The following is a 25,433-nucleotide window of genomic DNA, read 5'->3' on the forward strand; positions in this document are numbered from 1 at the left end:
CGCAGCTCTCTGAGCTTAAGCTTCTTTTAAATGTGGATAAAACCAAGGTAATGCTCTTTTCTAAAGCTAAAGCTAAAAATACACCAGAGACTGCTTTGGATATTGTAACTATGCAAGAAATACAACTTGAAGTGGTTACCTGTTACAAATACTTGGGTATCTGGCTTGATGACTGTCTCACTTTTAAACTTCATGTCAATAACCTGCTTAAAAAGCTGAGGGTTAGGCTAGGTTTCTTTTACAGAAATAAGTCCTGTTTCTCGCTTGAGGCCAGGAAAAGGCTAGTCACTGTGACCTTTTTACCTGTGCTGGATTATGGTGATTTGTTATATATGAATGCACCTGCCAATTACCTGAGCAAGTTAGATGCTGCGTATCACAGTGCACTGAGATTTTTGACAAATTGTAAAGCACTTACGCATCACTGTATCCTGTATACCAAGGCGGTTATGCCATCACTTACTGTACGGAGGCTCAGTCACTGGTACTTTTTCATTTACAAAGCCATGTTGGATAAACTACCATCTTATATCCGCTCCCTGATCTCTCTGCGAATTGAAAGTACTTATTGCCTGAGATCGCATGCTGTGGTTTTATTAAATGTGCCAAGTGCTAGGACTGTCTTAGGGAAGAAAGCTTTTAGATGTGCAGCTCCACTAACATGGAACAGTCTGCAAAAATAATGGAAAATTACCAAGCTAGTACCACTACATGTTTTTAAAGCTCGGTTGGATGCTACAAAATCAGATGCTGTTGGTACCTGTACTTGTGGTTAAATATGTAAATTGTAATCCCTGTACATTTTGCTGTATGATGTCCTTTTGTTGTTCTGTTGTTTATGTCTTCTTGTGGAACCTACTGCTGCAGGTCTCCCTTGAAAAAGAGATCATTGATCTCAATGGGATTTTACCTGGATAAATAAAGGTTTTGAATTGAATTGAATTGAAAGGTCTGCAAATAAAATACAATAAATAATGATCCCTCGGACAGATAAAGGAAGACATACAAAATGAAATGATTAGATTAGATTAGAATCTTTAATGACCACACAGCCAGGCTGGTGGAATTCGTGTTCAGTGCAGAGTATTACAGCTTGTTCCATACAATTCAACATACAATAAAAAGTACAACACACAGCACAGGGCAAAGACATATCATAACATAAAGTTCAAGGTGTGGTGGATTGTTATTGTTCATTGGGGTTATTTAGAGTCCATTTTGTGTCAACAAATTAATAAAATAAATATAATAAAATAAATGTATACATTAAAATAAATATAATAAAGATTTAATTTTGAATTAAGATTAAAATATTAAAAGACTAACTTGAAATGTCGCAAATAAATCTTTTAAATAAATTATATAAGGAAAACACCTATAAATTAAATAAAACAATACAATAAATACATAAAGAGTTAAAGACCATTTCAAAGGGGGGTGTTGATAAGGAAAAGCTAACCCAAAAAGATGTGCCTTTTAGCTGTTGTCTGAACATTATTTTAATAATTGCAGGATTCTTTAAAAATAAAAAACCTATAGCAGGAAGTCCCTCTAAAGCAGTCTACAAGGACATCAGGCCTTCAGGCTTCCAGAAAGTGCTCAGAGAGCCCTCGGTTATATGTTCCTTGTGTTTGCTTGTTGAAAGGGGAACTGAGTTGGGAAGGGACTTTCATGGGACTCACTGTGCTCCTCCTACTATTATAAATCATTACCCACTACTTCTGTAAATCACTCTGAACCAGACAGTGAGCGGGTCAGAGCGCCAGAGAACCTCAAGCACAATGGAGGAACCAACCGGCAGATTAACCCCGAAGAAAGTTGCAGTAGTTGGCGGAGGGTTGGTAAGAAAAGAAAAGTGTAATATTTAACTATTTTAGTCCTAGATCTTGTCATTTAATCTCATGACTACATTTGGTGTCTGTCTTCCTTCAAAGTGAGTAGGTAATCAGTATTCTTATTCCGATTTTGAAATTGAAAGAAGCAGATAAGACATTTTTTATTTGCATTTACCAATGTGGAAAATAGGAAACAAGTTACCAAAAGAGTGTGTAGTATGACTATGCAGCATATAGTGTTAATATCATTTAGTAAAGAGATCATTATTTCTGTATGACAGTATAAAGCAATGTGATTGTACAGATTTAAACCGATTTAAACAGGTAAATGTTTAACTTGTGATATCAGGCTGTATAAATCAAATGTGATTGATTGATTTTGCAAGATGTCTGTCCTTCACCCCTCAGGTTGGGGCGCTGAACGCCTGCTACTTCGCCAAAAGAGGCTTTGATGTGGAAGTCTTTGAAACTCGGGAAGGTAGTGTTCAAATAACATCTTCAATCAATGCCCTCTTTGAGGAATAACCCATGAATCAACATTATAATAATCAATATCCACACCAAATCAGAGCCTTTTCAACTGATAACCACACATTCACAAAAGTAAGATTAACACTTTGTCTGATTCTGCTCAGATATCCGACAAGCCAAAGTGGTGAAGGGAAGAAGCATCAACCTGGCTCTGTCTCACAGGGGCCGCCAGGCACTGAAGCACGTTGGGATGGAGGACAAGGTATGTTGGTCAAAACACTGTTTATCTAATGTTGAGGAAATGAGATAAGATTGCTCTCAGGGCTGCAGGGGTATAGTGACCAGAGTTTGGGTATTGGAAGAAACAAATACTTGTGGAGGTTATTTACAAGCATGGGGAGTAACGGATCACATGTAATTAGGATTTCAAAAAAGGCAACTGTTTTCCCTTACAGTTACATACAAAAGACATAATCAGATTACTGTTACATTTAAAAAAAAAAATGGGATTACAAGCAGGATAACAATGTGTCTAAAAAACTAAAAAGAGCATGTTTGTTGTAAAGGATCAGATGTTGTCTCTTCTCTGTCAGCTGTACTGTGCTGTAGGCTAACACTTTAAGAGTGAATCTATACTTCTACTGCCTGAGTCTGCTTTATGGTTTTCACTTTCTTTGCTTCATTTGTTCTGTTTTTAATTCAGCAGGTGAACCTATATGTTCATAGTGTGTGTGAGCTTAACTGTATTAAACTAAAACAGAGCATTTTGTGTCAGCTCATATTTAATTTCTGCTTTTTCAAACTGTAGTATGTGCTCATGTGTTTCAGTGTTGGTGTATAGGCTGCTGCCTGAATATGCTGAATGAAAGGCAGCTTTACTATAAATAAAATCTCTGAGCAGAGGACACATTTTTGGCCCTAAATATCTTGGTTTCTTCTTTTCTAAGGTCACATTGTTCTGTTAAAAACCATCTTATTGATCTTTTTTTTCTTATTAGCTGGGCCTCAGGGAGTCTGTCCACCAGGCTTTCCTTTGCTTTACTCAAGATGGTTTATTACGGCATCAGGAGTCCCACTGAGCATGTTATGTATGCTTGAGATGAGAACTCTGCATCAGAAACAAGCCTTTTTCTTCACACTGACACAACAAGGCTTGTTTTACATTATATTACATTTAGCTGACGCTTTTATCCAAAGCGACTTAGAATAAGTGCATTCGACCAGGAAGACACAACCTTGAAGAAAACAGAATCATATAAGTACATCAGGTTTCATAGAGCCAAACATTTCAAGTGCTACTCAACTGGCTTTAGCTAAGCCAGTCCTTTATTAGTATATAAGTGCTTTGTTAGTAATTATATCGCTCGAAGTGGAGTCGAAAGAGATGAGTTTTCAGTCTGCACCGGAAGGTGTGTAAGCTTTCTGCTGTCCTGATGTCAATGGGGAGCTCATTCCACCATTTTGGAGCCAGGATAGCAAACCCACATGTTTTTGCTGATGGGAACTTGGGTCCCCCTCGCAGCGAGGGTGCAGCGAGCTGTTTGGCTGATGCAGAGCGGATTGCACGTGCTGGGGTGTACGGTTTAACCATGTCCTGGATGTAGGAAGGGCCAGATCCATTAGCAGCATGGTACGCTAGTACCAGTGTCTTGAAGTGGATTCTAGCAGTTACCGGAAGCCAGTGAAGGGAGCGGAGGAGCGGAGTGGTGTGGGAAAATGTTGGAAGGTTGAAGACCAGACGAGCCGCTGCATTCTGGATGAGCTGCAGAGGTCGGATGGCACATGCAGGTAGACCAGCCAGGAGGGAGTTGCAGTAGTCTAGGCGTGAGATGACGAGAGCCTGGACCAGAACCTGAGTCGCTTTCTGTGTCAGCTGGGGACGTATCCTCCTGATGTTGTAAAGCGTGTATCTGCAGCAGCGGGTTGTATCAGCTATGTTTGCAGTGAAGGACAGGTTGTTATCTAGGGTCACACCCAGATTCCTTGCAATCTGAGTCGGGGAAACAACTGAGGTGCCGATGTTGATTTTCAGGTCAAGAGTGGGACAATCTTTTCCCGGAAGGAAGAGCAGCTCAGTCTTGTCAAGGTTGAGCTTGAGGTGATGAGCAGACATCCACTGAGAGATGTCAGCTAGACAAGCAGAGATGCGTGCAACGACCTGGGTCTCTGAGCGGGGAAAGGACAGAATTAATTGGGTGTCATCAGCGTAGCAGTGGTATGAAAAACCATGCGGGCTAATGACTGATCCGAGCGAGTTTGTGTACAGGGAGAAGAGGAGGGGACCAAGAACAGAGCCCTGAGGGACCCCTGTAGTTAAGTGACAAGGGTCGGACTCAAACCCTCTCCAAGTCACCCTGTAGGTACGGTCTTTCAGGTATGAGGTGAGGAGGGAAAGTGCAGAGCCTGAAACTCCAAGTTTTTGGAGAGTGTGAAGGAGGATCTGATGATTCACCGTGTCGAATGCAGCAGACAGGTCCAACAGGATGATGACAGAGGAGAATGTTGGGTGCAGAGAATTGACATTTACTTAGCAAGACAGCTTATGTAGAATAAGACTTACAAGAACATCATTATTTATCCTACATTAGTGTCATTTAAAAGTTTGACCCATGTGTTTTTCCTCAGATTGTCTCCCAGGGGATCCCCATGCATGCGAGAATGATCCATTCCCCAAGTGGGAAACAGTCCCCGATCCCTTATGGAAAGAAAGGCCAGGTAAGTCTTTGCTAGAGTGTAAACATCATGCAACACCCGGAAAGAGGCAGAATCACTGAAGACAGTTTATCCTCCTGCCAAATGTAGGACTCAAGTCATTCACAGATACAAATGCCCATTTTATAATAATAACAACAGACTAAACACACAACAATGTCATTCATTTTTTGGTTTAACCTTTATTAAAGTCTCACTGAGATTCATTTTAGGTTTTACAAGCGGAAGTGGGAGAAGTACTCAGATCTTGTACTTGAGTAAAAGTAGAAGTACCAGAGTGTAGGAATACTCTGTTACAAGTAAAAGTTCTGCATTCAAAATGTTACTCAAGTTGAAAAGTATTAGCATCAACATATAGTTAAAGTAGCGACAGTAAAAGTAGTCATTGTGCAGATTGGTCCATTTCAGCATAATATATCTATGATATGTTTTATAATGATTGATCATGAAAGTGTTCTCAAAGCTGGTAAAGGTGCAGCTAGTTTGAATGACTTTGTATACTGCAGGGTAGCTGGTGGATTTACTCCAGGTGGAACTAAAGTCTGATTTAACACTTGGTTATATTTCACATCATTCATCCAGATCTGTAAAGTAACTAAAGGTATTAAATACATGTAGTGGAGTAAAAGTACAAAATGTACCTCTGAATTGTAGTCGAGTAGAAGTACAAAGTTGCAAAAAATTGAAATGCTCAAGTAAAGTACCTTAATAGTGTACTCAAGTATAGTACTTGAGTAAATATACCTAGTTATTTTACACCACTGTTTACAAGAGAGTCCTGGCCAAGATAGGCAGCAGCAGAGTGACAGACAACACATTAAAAACAAGTAAAGAGAACATATTACATTACATTACATTACATTGCATTTAGCTGACGCTTTTGTCCAAAGCGACTTACAATAAGTACATTCGACCAGGAAGACACAACCTTGAAGAAAACAGAATCATATAAGTATATCAGGTTTCATAGAGCCAAACATTTCAAGTGCTACTCAACTGGCTTTAGGTAAGCCAGTCCTTTATTAGTATAAAAGTGCTTCGTTAATCATTCTAACGCTCGAAGTGGAGTCGAAAGAGATGAGTTTTCAGTTTGCGCCGGAAGATGTGCAAGCTATCTGCCGTCCTGATGTCAATGGGGAGCTCATTCCACCATCTTGGAGCCAGGATAGCAAACCCACGTGTTTTCGCCGATGAGAACTTGGGTCCCCCTCGCAGCGAGGGCGCAACGAGTCGTTTGGCTGATGCAGAGCGTAGTGCACGCGCTGGGGTGTACGGTTTAACCATGTCCTGGATGTAGGAAGGGCCAGATCCATTCGCAGCACGGTAAGCAAGTACCAGTGTCTTGAAGTGGATTCTAGCAGTTACCGGAAGCCAGTGAAGGGAGCGGAGGAGCGGAGTGGTGTGGGAGAATTTAGGAAGGTTGAAAACCAGACGAGCCGCTGCATTCTGGATGAGCTGCAGAGGTCGGATGGCACATGCAGGTAGACCAGCCAGGAGGGAGTTGCAGTAGTCTAGGCGTGAGATGACGAGAGCCTGGACCAGAACCTGAGTCGCTTTCTGAGTCAGCTGGGGACGTATCTTCCTGATGTTGTAAAGCGTGTATCTGCAGCAGCGGGTTGTAGCAGCGATGTTTGCATTGAAGGACAGGTTGTTATCTAGGGTCACACCCAGATTCCTTGCAGTCTGAGTCGGGGAAACAACTGAGGTGCCGATGTTGATTGTTAGGTCAAGAGTGGGACAATCTTTTCCCGGGAGGAAGAGCAGCTCAGTCTTGTCAAGGTTGAGCTTGAGGTGGTGAGCAGACATCCACTGAGAGATGTCAGCTAGACAAGCAGAGATGCGTGCAACGACCTGGGTCTCTGAGCGGGGAAAGGACAGAATTAATTGGGTGTCATCAGCGTAGCAGTGGTAAGAAAAACCATGCGGGCTAATGACTGATCCGAGCGAGTTTGTGTACAAGGAGAAGAGGAGGGGACCAAGAACAGAGCCCTGAGGGACCCCCGTAGTTAATTGACAAGGGTCGGACTCAGACCCTCTCCAAGTCACCCTGTAGGTACGGTCTTTCAGGTATGAGGTGAGGAGGGAAAGTGCAGAGCCTGAAACTCCAAGTTTTTGGAGAGTGCGAAGGAGGATCTGATGATTCACCGTGTCGAATGCAGCAGACAGGTCCAACAGGATGATGACAGAGGAGAGGGATGCAGTTTTGGCAGTGTGCAGTTCCTCCGTGACAGCAATGAGAGCAGTTTCTGTGGAGTGACCTGCCTTGAAACCAGACTGGTGCGGATCCAGAAGGTTGTTCTGATTGAGATAACAGGAGAGTTGTTTAAAGACAGCGCGTTCAAGTGATTTAGACAGGAACGGGAGGAGAGAGACAGGCCTGTAGTTTATAACATCAGACGGGTTGAGAGTGGGTTTCTTTAGGAGAGGGTTTACTCTTGCCTCCTTGAGACTGTTTGGAAAGTGACCAGAAGTTAGAGAAGTGTTGATGAAATGGGTGAGAAACGGTAGAATATCAGGAGCGATAGTCTGAAGGAGGTTTGAAGGGATAGGGTCCAGAGGACAGGTGGTAGGGGCGGGCAGAGGTAATGAGGGTAAGAACCTCACTTGGAGAGAGAGGGGAAAAGGAGGTCAGTGTGTTGGTGGAAGGAGGGTCTGGTGACCCAGCGGTGAGTAAAGGTGAGTCAGAAAAAGAAGAGCGAATATCATTAACCTTTTTTTCAAAGTGGGTAACAAAGTCGCTTGACAGAAGTGAGGAGGGGGGAGGAGCTTTTGGAGGGTCCAAGAGGGTGGAGAAGATGGAAAATAGTTTTTTAGGATTGGAATAGGAAGATTGGATCTTATCTTGAAAGAAAGTGCTTTTTGCCTGAGAGATCGAAGCAGAGAAAGAGGAGAGGAGAGCTTGATAGGTTAGGAGGTCGTCACGGTGTTTGGATTTCCACCATTTCCGCTCTGCTGCCCTAAGGACGGTTCTATTAGCACGCAGTGCATCATTTAGCCAGGGAGCCGGAGGGGACTGACGAGCCTGCCGAGATGTCAGAGGACAGAGCGAGTCCAGAGTGGATGAGAGAGTAGAGAGGAGAGTTTCTGCAGCAGAGTTTGGAGGCAGTAGTTGGAACGAATCAGAGGAAGGGAGGGCAGAGAGCACCGACGAGGCAAAGGTAGAGGGAGAGAGGGAGCGAAGGTTACGGCGGACAAGTGTAGGATGGGAAGAGATTAGTTTGTTATGTTTGGAAAGGGATAGAGAGAATGAAATGATCACAGTCAGAAACACCATCACACGAAGCATCTACGGAGCTGCTGTTTCTCGGTCATTCAGAAGCACTTTACATCTGTTTAGAGGAGCAGCTCTCGGAGTTTCAGATCATATTTCCGCTGGTTCAAGGCAACAGGAGCAGCAGAACTAAACTCCCTTTGCTCAGTGTGGACTATTAGAACAGTTAGTCAAAACATGTCCTGTCCTGTAAGATAGAAGAATAACACCAAGAATAACACTGAGAATTACACCAAGAATAGCCCTATAAATTAGGATATGCCAATGTTTCAGTCTACGGGTGGTAAGCGCAAACCATCCAACCCGAGCATACAAGGAGCTAAGTTGTGTTCAAGGGTTTCTATGGTTTGTTCTAAATGTCTGTGGTAGATGCATCCAAAGAGTTTAGGCCTTTAGAAGATTCATTCATACATACATTGCCATAGTCCAACACAGACATAAAGGTTAGTTAGTCCTATTATACTAAACCTATTAGTCAAAACCATATCTTAGTAGATTTGATTGTTATTCACATGGTAATGAGGTATTACTATATCTTGTCATTTTGACTTTCTGGTAAATAAGGCCTACAACTTGATCCCATTTCTGCCTATAATAGACTATTAGTATGAGAGGGAAAGATGCCATAACATTTCTTATTATTTGTCTAAAGTCTAGGACTTTCCGAAAGTATGCCACAGTAAAAGTTTGACAACTTTAGATCATAAGTTTAAATGTCACAGTTGTGTTTGTGTAACTGTAGTGGAGTTGTATTTAATGCAGATTGTTTTCCTTTCAGTTCATCCTGTCAGTTGACCGAGCCAACCTGAACAAAGAGCTGCTAACCGGTAAGAACATTACGTGTTTGTTTCTATTATACTTTCCATTGCTACACAATGTCAGAAGATGTGTGCTGAAATGACCCAATTATAGCCTAACTGAAATGATAATTTAACATACAATAATGCACATTGTCTAAAAGAAAATGCTAACTTTGTTAAGGACATTCTCCCCATCTGACAGCAATGTATTGTCTCTCCCATGTGTGAAAAAACAACCGAGTCACTTTTACGTCAAAGTTACGAAAGCAATCCTACCAACATTTTTGTTACACTTCCAAATATTACAAATATTTTGAGATTAGATTAAGATATAGTTAGCAGCAGCAGGACAAGGTGACACTTGTACAAAGAAGGAGCAAAAGAGAAAATTCTTTTTTTCATTGGTCTACCTTCTAAAAGCTTGCCTATGGAGCACAGCAAAAGAGTCAATTTAATGTTATCGAGCAGATTTTTACATTTTAGTTCAACTTAAAAAAAGACTTTAGCTTCACTTTGTGACTAGGACAAAAAAAGGTTTAAAATATTAAAAAAGGAGATTCTCTCTTCATATTTATCAGCCATGTGCTTATGTTAGTAGTAGGGATAGGCGTTTGTCTTTTGGATAATGGGCCATTGGACAAGCAGTCAGTTCAATCCGACTGTTGTTGGACAAAATGTGTAGTCAAAACAATAGGCAATATTAGAATTATTTTACACAGGCACTATCCGAGAGATGGCTAAGCCTGAGTTTGGCCTTAGTTGGTTGGTTCCGCTCAGGAGCAGGGTTCTAAAAAGGATCACATTTGCCATTGTGAAATTGGGCTGAAGTTCTCAATGGACTTTGGAATTCCTCAAAGTAAATATTGTTACAACAGGCATTACATCCAGGACCAGGATAAGTGCAGTTTAAACCATATAGTTTTGAGTTAACCCTGGGTTAACCAGAATGAACAAATTAAACATGGATTTTAATTAAATGTATTATGTCAACAGGTTCCACATAATTGTATGAGGTTAGTTGAAAGAAAAAATATTAAGTTGAACGTAATACAGTTGTTGACATAATACATCTAGTTAAAGTCAAAATGTCAGTTTTTTTGTGTAAGAATACTCTATTAATACATATCCTTAAATTCTCTGAAAGCCTGGATTAAACCCTCAATGTATTCTTTATTCATAAACTGTGTATTGCACTCCAAATGAAATGACAAACTCTTCCCTAACACGAATTGTCCTACATTAGGTCGATAACCAGCGTGCTGAGCCTTATCGACTGCAGATCCTCTCTGTAGAATTACGTCTGGGATTTGTTATTCTTTCTACCCTTAAGGGATTGTGCCTTATATTAAATGAAGTGACTCAGTATGCGCTTGGAGATAAAGTGTGACAGCCAGAGTCTGACTTTAATTACGTGTGCTGATTGTAAAGACATGGTTCTTATCAGGGCCAATCCAGACTCCTGGAGTGAAGAGGAGATTTTGACAACCTAAACATGGGTTTTTAACAAATGAATACACACTGACTGTTCTGTTGAGACTCTTGTTATCAGTTTGAGGTCATTCCACTTCATTGATGTGCTGACGGTCTGTGTCCTTACTGCACTTTACTAGAATTTGAAGGCTCTTTGTGCTTTTTCACGAGATATTTCTTATTAACCTGCTGGTGTTATGACACGCTTTCGTCTGTGATATAAGCTCCTTTTTGTAACATGTTTATCTGACAGAGGCAGAGACATATCCAAACATGAAGATGAACTTTGATCACAAGCTCAAGGATTGGAGTCCTGAAACAGGGCTAATGACCTTTACCAGGTAAATAATTACCAATAGCAAACATGGAGTAATCTGGGAGGAGGATCTGCATTGTTTAACACTCTTTATTCATCCATGTCTCCTGTGTGTTACATGTTAACATATGTTGCCTTGTCACATTCTGAGGTGGTGATACACTTCTTGCCTTTGAAGCTGCTCTGCATGACCTTTCAGTAGCTCTGTAATTGGTAGTCCTTGAGCTAAATGTCACATATTTTACAACCCAATTAACAATTGGAAATTAGCATGCAGTGAAACACCAATTGCTTAGTCTGATCAAAGAGTTTCAATTACATTCAGAGTTATCTAAAATGTGTAAAAATGCATTGGATGTTAATGTTTTCATTTCTATTTATTTTTATATCTTCATGCCTATTTTAAAATGTCGGTTAGAATGAGTCACTCTGCATTTATTGCTAAAATGAAAAACTTAAATTCACTTTAAATTAGTTGAGTGTGCTAAGAATTTAAATGTCATCCTGGAGTGCACTTGACACTTATATACTTAATAAAACAGTGTTTTAATTTCAATAAAACATTGCAACAGTGCACAGGCAGTGTGTTTGCATGTGGGGATTGGAACACACCACTTTGCCTTTTGTTTTCTCCACTGGAAATGCAACCTAAACAGCACTGCATCACATGCGTGTTACATTACCACCAACATCAGGAAGATACGTCCCCAGCTGACCCAGAAAGCGACGCAGGTTCTGGTCCAGGCTCTCGTCATCTCACGCCTAGACTACTGCAACTCCCTCCTGGCTGGTCTACCTGCATGTGCCATCCGACCTCTGCAGCTCACCCAGAATGCAGCGGCTCGTCTGGTCTTCAACCTTCCTACATTTTCCCACACCACTCCGCTCCTCCGCTCCCTTCACTGGCTTCCGGTAACTGTTAGAATCCACTTCAAGACACTGGTACTTGCTTGCTGTGAATGGATCTGGCCCTTCCTACATCCAGGACATGGTTTAAACTGTACACCCCAGTGCGTGCACTACGCTCTGCATCAGCCAAACGACTCGCTGCACCCTCGCTGCGAGGGGGACCCAAGTTCCCATCAGCAAAAACACGTGGGTTTGCTATCCTGGCTCCAAGATGGTGGAATGAGCTCCCCATTGACATCAGGACAGCAGATAGCTTGCACATCTTCCGGCGCAGACTGAAAACTCATCTCTTTCGACTCCACTTCGAGCGATAGAATTATTAACAAAGCACTTATATACTAATAAAGGACTGGCTTATCTATAGCCAGTTGAGTAGCACTTGAAATGTTTGGCTCTATGAAACCTGATGTACTTATATGATTCTGTTTTCTTCAAGGTTGTGTCTTCCTGGTCGAATGTACTTATTGTAAGTCGCTTTGGATAAAAGCGTCAGCTAAATGCAATGTAATGTAATGTAATATGCTTAACTGTCCTCAACCCATCTCACCTGTATTGACATTATGTGTGAAAAGGAGCAAGAAGGAAATGTGTAGCGGTACATTGAAGTTAAGTTGTCTTGTTTCTGCTTCATTCCTCAGGTTGGATGGGTCCCACGATCAGATCCAGGCTGACCTGATTGTAGGCTGTGATGGAGCGTTCTCCACCATCCGCAAGCAGTTCCTCCGCCGCAGCCGCTTCAACTACAGCCAGACCTACATCCCCCACGGATACATGGAGCTCACCATGCCGCCCGTCAACGGAGAGGTCAGTCCTCTGCAGTGTGGGGGGGGGGGGGGGGAGGGTTACTCTAAAACTGTGTCAGTGTTTCCCCTACCATTGTCTTGGAGGGGTGCTGCGCCCCACCAAGGGAGCCCCGCGCCCCCCCGTCGGGACTTCCTGCAACAACACCACGCCGTTATCTTGATTCTGATTGGCCAGAAGACATTATCAAAGATGTTCTATTGAGAAGACGATCACTACGTGACACAAGTTTTCAAAACCGTTTTTAGTCTTCGGTATTTCCAGACAAGTGGCTACTGAAAGCAATCTTACTAATTGCTGTCTGTGCAATTTACTCCGCGCGAGTTGGCGGACTTTATTTTGCTTACTTTAACATCATTTGTCATGGTGGGGCTAAGCCATTTCTTGGTATGGCTGTAGCCTACCCCAGCCATACCCTGGCGCCGCCACTGTAACTGCAAGAGAATACAGGTACATTTTGTGTATAAGCTAATAGCTTAATCCCGTTGCATGTAATCCATTAGGCCCTACTCCCAGAGCCTGGTCCTCTGTACATCAAACTTTTCTTTTACTGAATGTTGTGTGATGCTGCTAGTGTTGGACTCTCAATTGTTTGGCACCAATGTATATTTTGTTTAATTTCTCTCACTTGTATCATCTTCGCCCCCAGTTCGCAATGAAGCCTGATTATCTGCACATCTGGCCAAGAAATACATTCATGATGATCGCCCTGCCCAACTTGGTGAGTGTGAATGTTATTTTCTTCTCTCCTGCGTGTTATAGTTGGCTGATTCTCACTACTAGGTATATGTTAATTGAGCAATGGGTACTGCATCATTGTGACAGGAATCACATGACTGACGTCTCTGGGATTTCCTCTTAGTTAATTAACCTTATTTCCAGATCATAGCCACTGGGGGCTTAGTCATTGGAAATATGCTGATCACACTTCTCCTTCCATCAGTCTCTGTGTGAAGCCATCGTTCTGACTCTTCTGTCATTCTTAATCCAAGAATGATTTTTTTCTGCAAGTCTGACTCGGCATAATAGTGAGACAAGGTTAAGCAGCTGGCTTTGGTGTGCACCATAGTTCTCATTAGGGCCGACATACAAACACTAAGTCATCCTTGCTGCTGTGTATACCATGGTAACAGAGACAGTGCTGAAAGGTCCTTAGGGAGGACTTTGTGATCTTGATAGATAAAACTTGCTCGAATGGACAGAAAAAGGCACGCCCACACCCTCAGTGCACTGCATCCATCACTCTCACTGGGTGGAGTTTGGCTATTACAATGGCATATAGGGGGGAAGATCCTATACCAAGTTCAGCATGGAGGATTTTTACGGTCCATTAAAGTCTGTATTCAAATGTAAAAGTCTTGTGTGTACAGCAGTGGTGAACAGTCAGGGCCTTCAAAGTATTCATAGAATACCCTGGAACACTCAGATAAAACAAACAAAAAATCGATTTAATTATATAAATAAAATGAATAAATGAGAATCGTGTGTGTGTACAGAAGGTCCAGTTGTGATAGACACGGTTCGCCACTGGTACACAGTACAACAGTATGTAGCATTCATGGAACTTCATTTGTGAATAGATTCAATGTTGACCGAACTACAGAAATGTACGTTTTATCCAGTTTTAACCATATATTTACAATGCCATTATTAGATCATGGTTGTTTAAGAAAATATATATTTTTAAAAAAAAGGAGACATGCTGAAACACACATCTGCAAATGTTGTACTTTTGACTCCACTACATTTATTTTGACAGACTTAGTAACTGGTTACTTTGCAGAGTAAATATAAAATAACAAACATTATTAGATATTATTGTAGGTTAACGCAGGGGTTCCCAAACTTTGCCATGCCAAGGACCCCCTTACAGCATTATCCTCTGGTGGGGACCCCCCTGTTGCAATTTTTTTTGATGATGTGTACAAGTGCCTCACAATGGAGCATGCAGTTTGTTGCCACTACATTTGGGGCCTTCTGCCTGATAAAAGCTGTCACTCCGCTTTTTTTGCCTGTCATAGCCCCACTGCCCCATCTGAACACACACCCACACAACGAGACCAGTCAAGTCCATTTGAGATGATGTACTCATCTAAAACTTGGAAAATGTCTCTTCATGTGGTCCTACCTTCCAGTGCTTTGCAAAATAATATTTCCTCAACAAAGTTGTCTTCCGAAATAAATCTGATGTATGCAAGCAATTCCGCGACATTTGCTACATCCGTGCTCTCATCCAGCTACAGAGCGAAATATTCACTAGCTCTCACTTGCTCCAAAAGCTGAGCAGATACTCAGTTTCACTCTCAGTAGCGGCAGCTCGATTCTGATTGGCTTGAAGGGCGGTTGTGTGATTCAAAAACAAAAAATATTAAAAGATTGGCATCAAAGGACACATAGATTGATAGATATATAGTTATTAATAACATCTAAAAAAAAATAAAACTTAAAAAAAACTTCCCTCAAACTTTGCGTGACCCCCTTGGTGCCCCCCCGGGGGGTCGGGGCCCCCACTTTGAAAAACACTGGGTTAACGGACCTTGAAGTGATGAACACATTAATGCCCCAATTATTTTAATGACCTTAATCAATTAATAAAATAATTATCTGTTGCTTAAATACCAAAAGTAAAAGTACTCGCTATGCAAAAGTGAGTATTTTTAGCTCTAGTATTGCTACTTTTATTTAAGTAAATAATCAGAGTACTTCTTCCACCTCTGTCTATAGGTATAAAAGAGATTATTAATATTGAGGACTTTACATTTTTTGCATTAAATCTTATTTGATGCCACATTTTAATAGTGCTCTTTGTAAGTCCTCTAGAAATATATTTTAATGTGCTTTAGGGGACACCAAACAGCAAGTCTTTACAGTACTCTGAGTTCAATTTGAATTGTTGTAATTTAATGTGTCACAATGGATCTGAGCATAACATTCCTGTCCACTCGTTTTTTTTTCTCATTTTCTATTCAGGACAAGACATTCACCTGCACCCTGTTCATGCCCTTTGACGAGTTTGAGAAGATCACCACAGGAGATGAAGTCATGGAGTTTTTCCAGGAATACTTCGCGGACACCATACCACTGATAGGAGTGTAGGTGACTTCCTAACCTCCCCCTCTCTCTCTATCCATTGTCTCCCGCAGCCTTACTGTGACATGGGTTGGTTTTAATTTGATGTGAACCTCATGGTGTTGGTTAAAAGCTTTCTGTAACGCCCTTGCCAAGTTGTTTCAGCCATTTTGAGACACTTATAATGAAACAGGATTTTGAGGTAACTTGAGAGTACAATCTCCGAACTGCTCCAAATGTCTTGTCCCTGACTGAGGATTCTTACGTTTCAATGTTGAGTCCTAGTCATAGTGCCAACGTGCACGTCAATGCAGTGTCAACCAACTTCCCATTACCTCATGTTGTCGGTGACGGAGAGATAGGTGAGATGCCCAATTCAAATCCAGCCTAAAAGTCAGGACCTCTTTGCGAATACTTCAAGGCAGCAGTGGAAGTCTTTACAGGTTCAAAAAGAAGTCACTAGAGACGGCCAAGTGCTTTATTGTTAACGAAAGGCTTAAGCAGGGGTGGCGGGTACTGTAGGCTAGGGAAGGCTAAGCCTTCCCAAATATATTTTGTCACTGCATCCTGGTAACATTTAAAGAGCAACTTCCAGGTTAAAGACACCTGTGAATAAATGTGTAGGAAAATGATGTATATACTAGATTTTCAAAAAAATATACATAAATATACACTACAGTGACATCTGGCGTCGTTTTTGTAAGACATTTTTATTTCTGCATCAAAAAAGCCTCCCCACGTGACCTCCCGCGTGTGATGTAACAAAGGGGAAACAAGGGGGAGAGCGGCCGGTGTAACGTATTAATAAACATGGATCCCAATGCTAGTTTCGACACAGAAGACACAGAAGAAGTTGAACATGTATATTCGAATGCATATGACGGACCACAACCTTATAATTATGAGCCTGCTAGGCGTCCAAGAGACCAGGAGCAGCCAAGGATTAGAAGAAATAACGGCCATCGGAGAGAAATTGAGCTGTGGTGTGAGGAGAACCAGTGCAGAACTGGGCAGCTATCTTGGTGAGTGATCGGCGTTAGCTACAGAATGTTAGCTAACGTCACATCAAAACATTGTAAAGTTAGCTATCATATATCAGGCTATAACTAAAGTAGCATTGATAATATAGTAACGTTACTGGCAGGACTGTTGATACTGATCCATAACAGAAACTAATGCGCAAGTATCAGCCGTATCTCGCGTTACCTAATGCAAAGCCACACTACGTTACGGTGCTGTACCGGAGGGGAGAGAGAGAGCAGGGAAGGAGGGAGGGGGTATTGGAGGGGGTATTGTGTTTGTGCAACTTGCACAAACACAATACATGCACCATGATTACAAATGGTGAAATACAATGTAAAACTACCGAAAAATACCAGCTCACTAAAACACAACCGCTCAACACAACTGCTCAACGTAACTACTAACTATTCCCGCGGTCAGAGAGCGGAGATGTGTCCCCTTTGTGATGTAATATGACGCGTTTGACGTATGACCTTAAAAAAAGCCGTTTTTAAGAGCAGAGCTCAAAATTGCTCCTTTCCCTCTGAATTCCTGCCCTTATGTCTCGTAAAACATATCAAATCCTGCATTCACTTTTTTTAAATTGTAATTTTCAAGCAAGTTTAAGCATAAATGTAGAAAAAAAAAACCCTGCAAGTTGCTCTTTAAATAGCCTATGACTTTTTTCAAGGCAAACATTAAAACTAATCCCGATGCCACGACGAACACCTGCCAAGATAAGGTTACAACGAAGCCGGGCAGTACCTGGGGGAAGCCGGGAATCGAGCCGGGAGGCAAGCCGCGAACCGAGCCGGGAGCGGCGGGAGGCGAGCCGGGAGCGGCGGGAGGCGAGCCGAGCCGGGCGCCGAGCCGGGAGCCGAGCCGGGAGCCGAGCCGGGAGCCGAGCCGGGAGCCGAGCCGGGAGTGGCGGGAGCCGGGAGAGACGGGAGGCAAGCCGCGAGCCGCGGGAGGCAAGCCGGGAGCGGCGAGTCGCGAGCCGCGGGAGGAAAGCCGGGAGCGGCAAGCCGCGAGCCGCGGGAGGCAAGCCGGGAGCGGCGAGCCGGGAGCAGCCCAGCCAGTCAGTGCTCTGCCTCTGAGCCTGACCTACTGACTTGGGAGACAGAGAAAGCGGCCCATCTGCCAGACTACCCAAAAACGGTGTGCGGGATTGGAAGAATGTCTTGCTAAAATTACAACGACATGCGGAATGTGGATCACATTGGCAGTGCATGGAGCTGTGGCAAGGCTATGTAGCATCTAAAACCACTGGTTCTGTCGCTGCCCAGTTGAGTGGCTCTCACAGAGCAATTGTTAAGTGTAACAGGGAATATGCAGCCGATATTACATTACATTACATTGCATTTAGCTGACGCTTTTATCCAAAGCGACTTACAATAAGTACATTCGACCAGGAAGACACAACCTTGAAGAAAACAGAATCATATAAGTACATCAGGTTTCATAGAGCCAAACATTTCAAGTGCTACTCAACTGGCTTTAGGTAAGCCAGTCCTTTATTAGTATAAAAGTGCTTCGTTAATAGTTCTAACGCTCGAAGTGGAGTCGAAAGAGATGAGTTTCAGTTTGCGCCGGAAGATGTGCAAGCTATCTGCCGTCCTGATGTCAATGGGGAGCTCATTCCACCATCTTGGAGCCAGGACAGCAAACCCACGTGTTTTCGCCGATGGGAACTCGGGTCCCCCTAGCAGCGAGGGCGCAACGAGTCGTTTGGCTGATGCAGAGCGTAGTGCACGCGCTGGGGTGTACGGTTTAACCATGTCCTGGATGTAGGAAGGGCCAGATCCATTCGCAGCATGGTAAGCAAGTACCAGTGTCTTGAAGTGGATTCTAGCAGTTACCGGAAGCCAGTGAAGGGAGCGGAGGAGCGGAGTGGTGTGGGAGAATTTAGGAAGGTTGAAGACCAGACGAGCCGCTGCATTCTGGATGAGCTGCAGAGGTCGGATGGCACATGCAGGTAGACCAGCCAGGAGGGAGTTGCAGTAGTCTAGGCGTGAGATGACGAGAGCCTGGACCCGAACCTGAGTCGCTTTCTGAGTCAGCTGGGGACGTATCTTCCTGATGTTGTAAAGCGTGTATCTGCAGCAACGGGTTGTAGCAGCGATGTTTGCATTGAAGGACAGGTTGTTATCTAGGGTCACACCCAGATTCCTTGCAGTCTGAGTCGGGGAAACAACTGAGGTGCCGATGTTGATTGTTAGGTCAAGAGTGGGACAATCTTTTCCCGGGAGGAAGAGCAGCTCAGTCTTGTCAAGGTTGAGCTTGAGGTGGTGAGCAGACATCCACTGAGAGATGTCAGCTAGACAAGCAGAGATGCGTGCAACGACCTGTGTCTCTGAGCGGGGAAAGGACAGAATTAATTGGGTGTCATTAGCGTAGCAGTGGTAAGAAAAACCATGCGGGCTAATGACTGATCCGAGCGAGTTTGTGTACAGGGAGAAGAGGAGGGGACCAAGAACAGAGCCCTGAGGGACCCCCGTAGTTAATTGACAAGGGTCGGACTCAGACCCTCTCCAAGTCACCCTGTAGGTACGGTCTTTCAGGTATGAGGTGAGGAGGGAAAGTGCAGAGCCTGAAACTCCAAGTTTTTGGAGAGTGCGAAGGAGGATCTGATGATTCACCGTGTCGAATGCAGCAGACAGGTCCAATAGGATGATGACAGAGGAGAGGGATGCAGTTTTGGCAGTGTGCAGTTCCTCCGTGACAGCAATGAGAGCAGTTTCTGTGGAGTGACCTGCCTTGAAACCAGACTGGTGCGGATCCAGAAGGTTGTTCTGATTGAGATAACAGGAGAGTTGTTTAAAGACAGCGCGTTCAAGTGATTTAGACAGGAACGGGAGGAGAGAGACAGGCCTGTAGTTTATAACATCAGACGGGTTGAGAGTGGGTTTTTTTAGGAGAGGGTTTACTCTTGCCTCCTTGAGACTGTTTGGAAAGTGACCAGAAGTTAGAGAAGTGTTGATGAAATGGGTGAGAAACGGTAGAATATCAGGAGCGATAGTCTGAAGGAGGTTTGAAGGGATAGGGTCCAGAGGACAGGTGGTAGGGCGGGCAGAGGTAATGAGGGTAAGAACCTCACTTGGAGAGAGAGGGGAAAAGGAGGTAAGTGTGTTGGTGGAAGGAGGGTCTGGTGACCCAGCGGTGAGTAAAGGTGAGTCAGAAAAAGAAGAGCGAATATCATCAACCTTTTTTTCAAAGTGGGTAACAAAGTCGCTTGACAGAAGTGAGGAGGGGGGGGAGGAGCTTTTGGAGGGTCCAAGAGGGTGGAGAAGATGGAAAATAGTTTTTTAGGATTGGAATAGGAAGATTGGATCTTATTTTGAAAGAAAGTGATTTTTGCCTGAGAGATCGAAGCAGAGAAAGAGGAGAGGAGAGCCTGATAGGTTAGGAGGTCGTCACGGTGTTTGGATTTCCACCATTTCCGCTCTGCTGCCCTAAGGACGGTTCTATTAGCACGCAGTGCATCATTTAGCCAGGGAGCAGGAGGGGACTGACGAGCCTGCCGAGATGTGAGAGGACAGAGCGAGTCCAGAGTGGATGAGAGAGTAGAGAGGAGAGTTTCTCCAGCAGAGTTTGGAGGCAGGAGATGGAACAAATCAGAGGAAGGGAGGGCTGAGAGCACCGACGAGGCAAAGCTAGTGGGGGAGAGGGAGCGAAGGTTACGGCGGACAAGTGCAGGATGAGAAGAGATTAGTTTGTTATGTTTGGAAAGGGATAGAGAGAATGAAATGAAGAAGTGATCGGATGTGTGGAGCGGGTTTACAGAGAGGTTAGAAGTAGCGCAGTTCCTTGAGAATATGAGATCAAGGACATTGCCAGCTTTATGAGTCGGTGGGGACGGAGACAGTGAGAAAGCAAAGGCGGTTAACAGAGATGTTAGTTCGTCTATCTTCCCCGTCTGGAGGTTGAAGTCTCCGAGAAGTACAGCGGGAGGGCCAGTTTCAGGGATGAGTGAGAGGAGATTATCTAATTCCTCCAAGAAGTCCCCCAAGGCGCCTGGTGGACGGTAGAGAACAACAATGGTTAACTGTATAGGATGGGTTACTGTGACGGCATGGAATTCAAAGGTGGAAGGAGTGAAGTTAGGTAGCTTGAAGAGGGAAAAGCTCCATTTGGGAGAGAGCAGGAGACCAGTGCCACCTCCTCTGCCAGTGGGTCTGGGTGTATGGGAGAAGGAATATGCAGTGGAGAGAGCTGCTGGGGTGGATGTGTTGGATGGAGTAATCCAGGTCTCAGTGAGAGCAAGGAAATCCAGAGACTGCAGGGAGGCGTAGTCAGAGATGAAGTCAGCCTTAGGAACAGCTGACTGGCAATTCCACAGGCCACCAGAAACTAGATGTTGGATCTCAGTGGAGCACGTGGGATAGACGAGAGCAGGCCGGTTATATCGATTAGGAGATACACGGGGCCAGTTATAATTGCGAGAAGACACATGAACAGGAATAGAGAAAATACACATGATTATAGCATGCCGGGCTAGAAAACTAAAGAAAAGAGAAATAAGACACCAGCTCGATCAGAGTAGGATTTGCCTCCTCTTTTCCTCCCTCGTGACTCCCGCAGGACTCCAATGTCTTTGTCAGTCTTACTCCCGCAGGACTCCAATGTCTTTGTCAGTCTTCGGCTGTCTGACGCTGAAGCTGACGCTCCAGGAAAGAGCTACCCGAAATGGACGCCTGATTGCTCAGTTCTCACAGCTGTAGGGCCACGGCCCTCTAATTAGTTAACTATCTACAGCTGATGGGCGACAATAGACTGGCCGTGCCTATATTAATGCAGGCTTGAGTGCTGAGACCTGTAAAGCAGGTTTCGCCTGAGCAGATCTGAGATTTAAAATCTCTCAAACGCGATTTAGCCGTTTACGCTACAATAACAATTTATACAGAGTCGAATAAATGAAACAGAGAAGTCTAATTAAACAAGAATATAACTTACAGTGGTTGCTGCGTCAATAGGTAATGTCGTCACCGGGTCCAGATGCACACTGAGTTCATCAGATATGGTGCTTTATCTAGGCAAACAGGGGCTTCCTCTACGAGTGTCACGATCACAGGTACAGATCAGAACCCAATAGCACGACTCAGATACAACCAGTGTATAGCAATGTTCAGTTTATTCAGGTCAGGGAAAGGCAGGGTCAAAACCAGGAAATCCGTCAGACAGGCAACCAAAACCAGACAGGGAGCAGGCAGGAACTCGAGATCCGTAAACAGGCAGGCGGGGATCAAAAACCGGGCAGGACAAAAATCCAGGCTAGAGCACAACACTCACTGGAGAGCTTGGCGGAAACGACAAGACAATCTGGCAAAGGACAAGTGATAGTGAGGTGGTATAAATACTGTGGAGTGATGAGGGAATGAGTAACAGGTGAGGGGAAGGGCTGGGGAGACCAGGTGAGGGAAGTGAGCTGATTACAAGGGCCTGGAGGAAGGCGGGATCTGAAATGACAGGAGAGTTTAGTTGAGCCACCAAACAAACAATAATAGAAGTGTCTAACTTGTGACAACGAGGGCATGATGAACGGGAGAGCTCTTCGAATCGAGGACACTTTTTGAGCTATGCAAATAGTTCTCAAAGCGCAACACTGCTTTCAGTTCCAGGTTAAATGGCCCATTCAACATTACAAGCCATGACACTCAAAATGAACTGTTGGAAATAGCAGCGAAACAAGTACAAAACATCATCATTCGTAGCATTGAGGATAACGGATTTTACACTATTCTTGTGGACGAGGCACGTTCATTTAAGCAGGAGCAAATGACAGTGTGCGTCAGATATGCAGAGGGACTGGAAATCAAAGAGCGATTCCTTGGATTTGTGGATTGTTCAGAAGGGGCAGAGGCACTATTCTGCCAAATCAAGCAGTTTCTGGAGCAATGCGGACTGTACCGTTTACCAATTGTCGCACAGGGTTACGATTGGGCAGCAGTCATGTCTGGTCATGTTAATGGTGTTCAAACAAAACTACGCCAGGATCACCCGTCGGCTATTTACATCCATTGCATGGCACACAAATTGAACCTTGTTTTGTAAGTCTAATCGCACAGCAATGGGGTTTTTTCTCACCCTTGAGAGTCTGTACACCTTCTTCGCCCAACCAGGAACTCATCATGCATACAAACAGCGTCAAAATGAGCTGGGTGTTAAAGCGGAGCTTACAGCACTGAGCGACACAAGGTGGGCTTGTAGGTGGAAAAACGTGTCTGCTGTAAAAGACTATGAAGGCCCTGATCTCCACCTTGTCCGAACTGTCGGTGCCACCTTATCGCAGATTTGTTGAGGCGTCTGGTCTGTTAAATACTGTGAGAAGTGCAGATTTCTGTGTGAGTCTGATTATTTTCCATCAGTTACTCAGCATGGTGCATGTCGCACACAAGGCACTTCAAGGGAAAGAGACAACCCTGTCTAAGGCTGCAAGTGTCATTGAGTCCATGAAGAAATGCTTTGAAAACATGAGGGCAACAAGTCAAAAGTGGGAGGACATCTGGATTGAAATCCAAGCATTCTGTCAGTCAGTTGGCGTATATTGAAGAGAACGACGAGAGACCGCGCAAGAGGCCTGTCAAACAACCGTCTGATCTCGACTGTGCATTTGTCACCAGCACCCTTGGCCAAAGAGAGTACCAAACAAGCACAGACAAAAACAGCTTGAAAAAGAAATGGGCAATTCAGCTCTACTATCCTGTGCTGGATACACTTCTAGGTGAGTGTTCAACACGGTTTTCACCGCAGTCAATGGCCATTGCAGAAAGTGTGGATGCAGTGTTTAAATGTGACTTCAGAGGAGCAGAGAGCCTTCTCAGCCAATATGCAAGCCTCCTCTCCATCAACCCAAAACTTGCACTGACTGAGATGACAATGGTGACGACAAAACTCCCAAGCGTATCGGTTGAAAATATAAAAAAGGAACTTCAAAAAGCTGTTTTGCCTGGCTCTCTCGTTACCCGTTGGCACAGCAACATGTGAGAGATCGTTCTCAGCAATGTGGCGTATCCGAAACTGGCTCAGAACAACGATGCATCAGGAGAGGTTGACAACACTGAGCCTGCTTCACATTGAGAGCAACCTCACAGAGAAAATCAAAGCAGAGGACATTATTGACGCCTATGATGCCACAGCGAAGCGTCGCATATTGCTCCATTAAGGTAGGACAATGTTATAAGCTGCCAAGTATTGATATTGACACTGTTTGTTTAAAAAAGTTAATGTTAAAAATAAATAAATACATGGACAGATACAAAGAATAAAGCAGCAACCTCTACTGATGAACAATAAAATAAAAAGCTTATACGGCACCGGGCAGGGGTAGACATTAAGGGTAAAAATCTATTTTCATTATCAATGGCCCCACATTGTAACGTTGTACTTGTAACAACGACAACCGCCTCACAATACGCTATGTTGTATAGCGTTAATAAACGAAACAATTTGATTTAGTAGTTTAGCCTTCCCAAACCTGAGCCTCACGCGCCGCCTATGGGCTTAAGCTGCATTAACATGATACGTGATTTGCTCTTTGCTCAATGCAAGGTTATGCGTAGAGCCTTGTGGTAAAAACGGCCAGATACGTTTTGAGTTTTTTTAGTTCTGATAGCTTGTGCCGCTTAGCACGGCTCTGATGTGATTGGTTACACATCGAAAGGTCAGCGTTAATCGAGGTAAAAGTTGGAATATTCGAAGTATGAGTGCCCAACACACTCTCACTCCATAATCGTCCAGGAGCGACGTTTGGTCAGTGTCCGTGGCGTGCAGTTGTGACGCTCCTAGGCTCCTTCAGCTTCATAAAGGGACGCAAATAGCTTTCAACTGATTGCAATGTATTCCCATCTGCGGCGGGATTTGACGCTCATGGAAGCACGGCATTCGTTTGTGTCGGCTGCCCTTAAAGGCAATGTGAGCGTCCATTCTCATAGGATGGCAGAAGACACTACACTACCCAGAATCCCCAGCTATCGTTTAGGACTACACCATGTGCTCTGTTTGACAAACCCCGTTTTTTTTTCACCTTTCATTCCAATGGCTGGCGTCTATGTCACGTGATCTTCAAATTTCTCCCTGCAGAAAAAAAAAACATGGCCGAACTTCGTTTTATTCTCGGTGGAAAATGCCTATTTAAAAGTTAGTTTGGCCATTAAAATGCGTTTTGATGTCATTTGATGCGAGAAATATGAGTTGTTATTTCAGATTATGTGTGCAGTGGATGTACATGATCTTTAGTTTGCTAGTTATTATGAAGATTACTTCAGGAAATTACGTCCATAGAACGTTTTCATTGTTACCAAGGTGGTTGCTAGGGACGCTGCTATCGATATTATTTCTGTTATGTTGTGTAACTGTTTAATGGTGTTATCTTTATTGCTACCCCCTTCCCCGTCAATGTATAGTGTTGGTCCACAGCGCAAACGTATTAGTTTAACAAAATCCGCATCTAAAGATACGTTATTTTCCCCTGTGCAATTCCAGTCTCACATCTCACAGCACATCGTCATTAACAAATACCGGAAACAGACCGAACATTTAAAAAATAAATAAATAATACTTTATTCCGAGTGTGCTTGCTTTTCTCTTTGAAAGTCATCACATAACGGCATTGTAATACACGGTTCGGCTGCATTAAATATTACATATCTGCCGTAGTTCTGTATTTATAGAGCCATGATGAGAAGACTTCTAGACAAACACGAGGAACTGAAAACGTGACGTGGATCATAAATATATCAGCCATTAAACAACATCTTACATCTCTTTTCACACAATAC

The 25,433-nt window shown here is 43.6% G+C and overlaps 1 protein-coding gene across 1 annotated transcript in view; it reads left to right on the forward strand.

Moving 5' to 3' along the window:
- Nucleotides 1-25,433, forward strand: part of LOC117551442 (kynurenine 3-monooxygenase) — a 34,760-nt gene that overhangs the window by 1,463 nt on the left and 7,864 nt on the right. Inside the window, exons 2-10 of the mRNA XM_034224344.1 lie at nucleotides 1,743-1,841; nucleotides 2,244-2,313; nucleotides 2,471-2,568; nucleotides 4,932-5,021; nucleotides 9,068-9,116; nucleotides 10,813-10,900; nucleotides 12,423-12,588; nucleotides 13,235-13,306; nucleotides 15,556-15,677. Of these exons, the coding sequence (XP_034080235.1) occupies nucleotides 1,782-1,841; nucleotides 2,244-2,313; nucleotides 2,471-2,568; nucleotides 4,932-5,021; nucleotides 9,068-9,116; nucleotides 10,813-10,900; nucleotides 12,423-12,588; nucleotides 13,235-13,306; nucleotides 15,556-15,677 (815 nt within the window). The 5' untranslated portion in view covers nucleotides 1,743-1,781. The remainder of the gene's footprint in view (nucleotides 1-1,742; nucleotides 1,842-2,243; nucleotides 2,314-2,470; nucleotides 2,569-4,931; nucleotides 5,022-9,067; nucleotides 9,117-10,812; nucleotides 10,901-12,422; nucleotides 12,589-13,234; nucleotides 13,307-15,555; nucleotides 15,678-25,433) is intronic.

This window comes from Gymnodraco acuticeps, unplaced genomic scaffold, assembly GCF_902827175.1.
Source record: "Gymnodraco acuticeps unplaced genomic scaffold, fGymAcu1.1, whole genome shotgun sequence".
In the NCBI taxonomy this organism is placed as follows: domain Eukaryota; kingdom Metazoa; phylum Chordata; class Actinopteri; order Perciformes; family Bathydraconidae; genus Gymnodraco; species Gymnodraco acuticeps.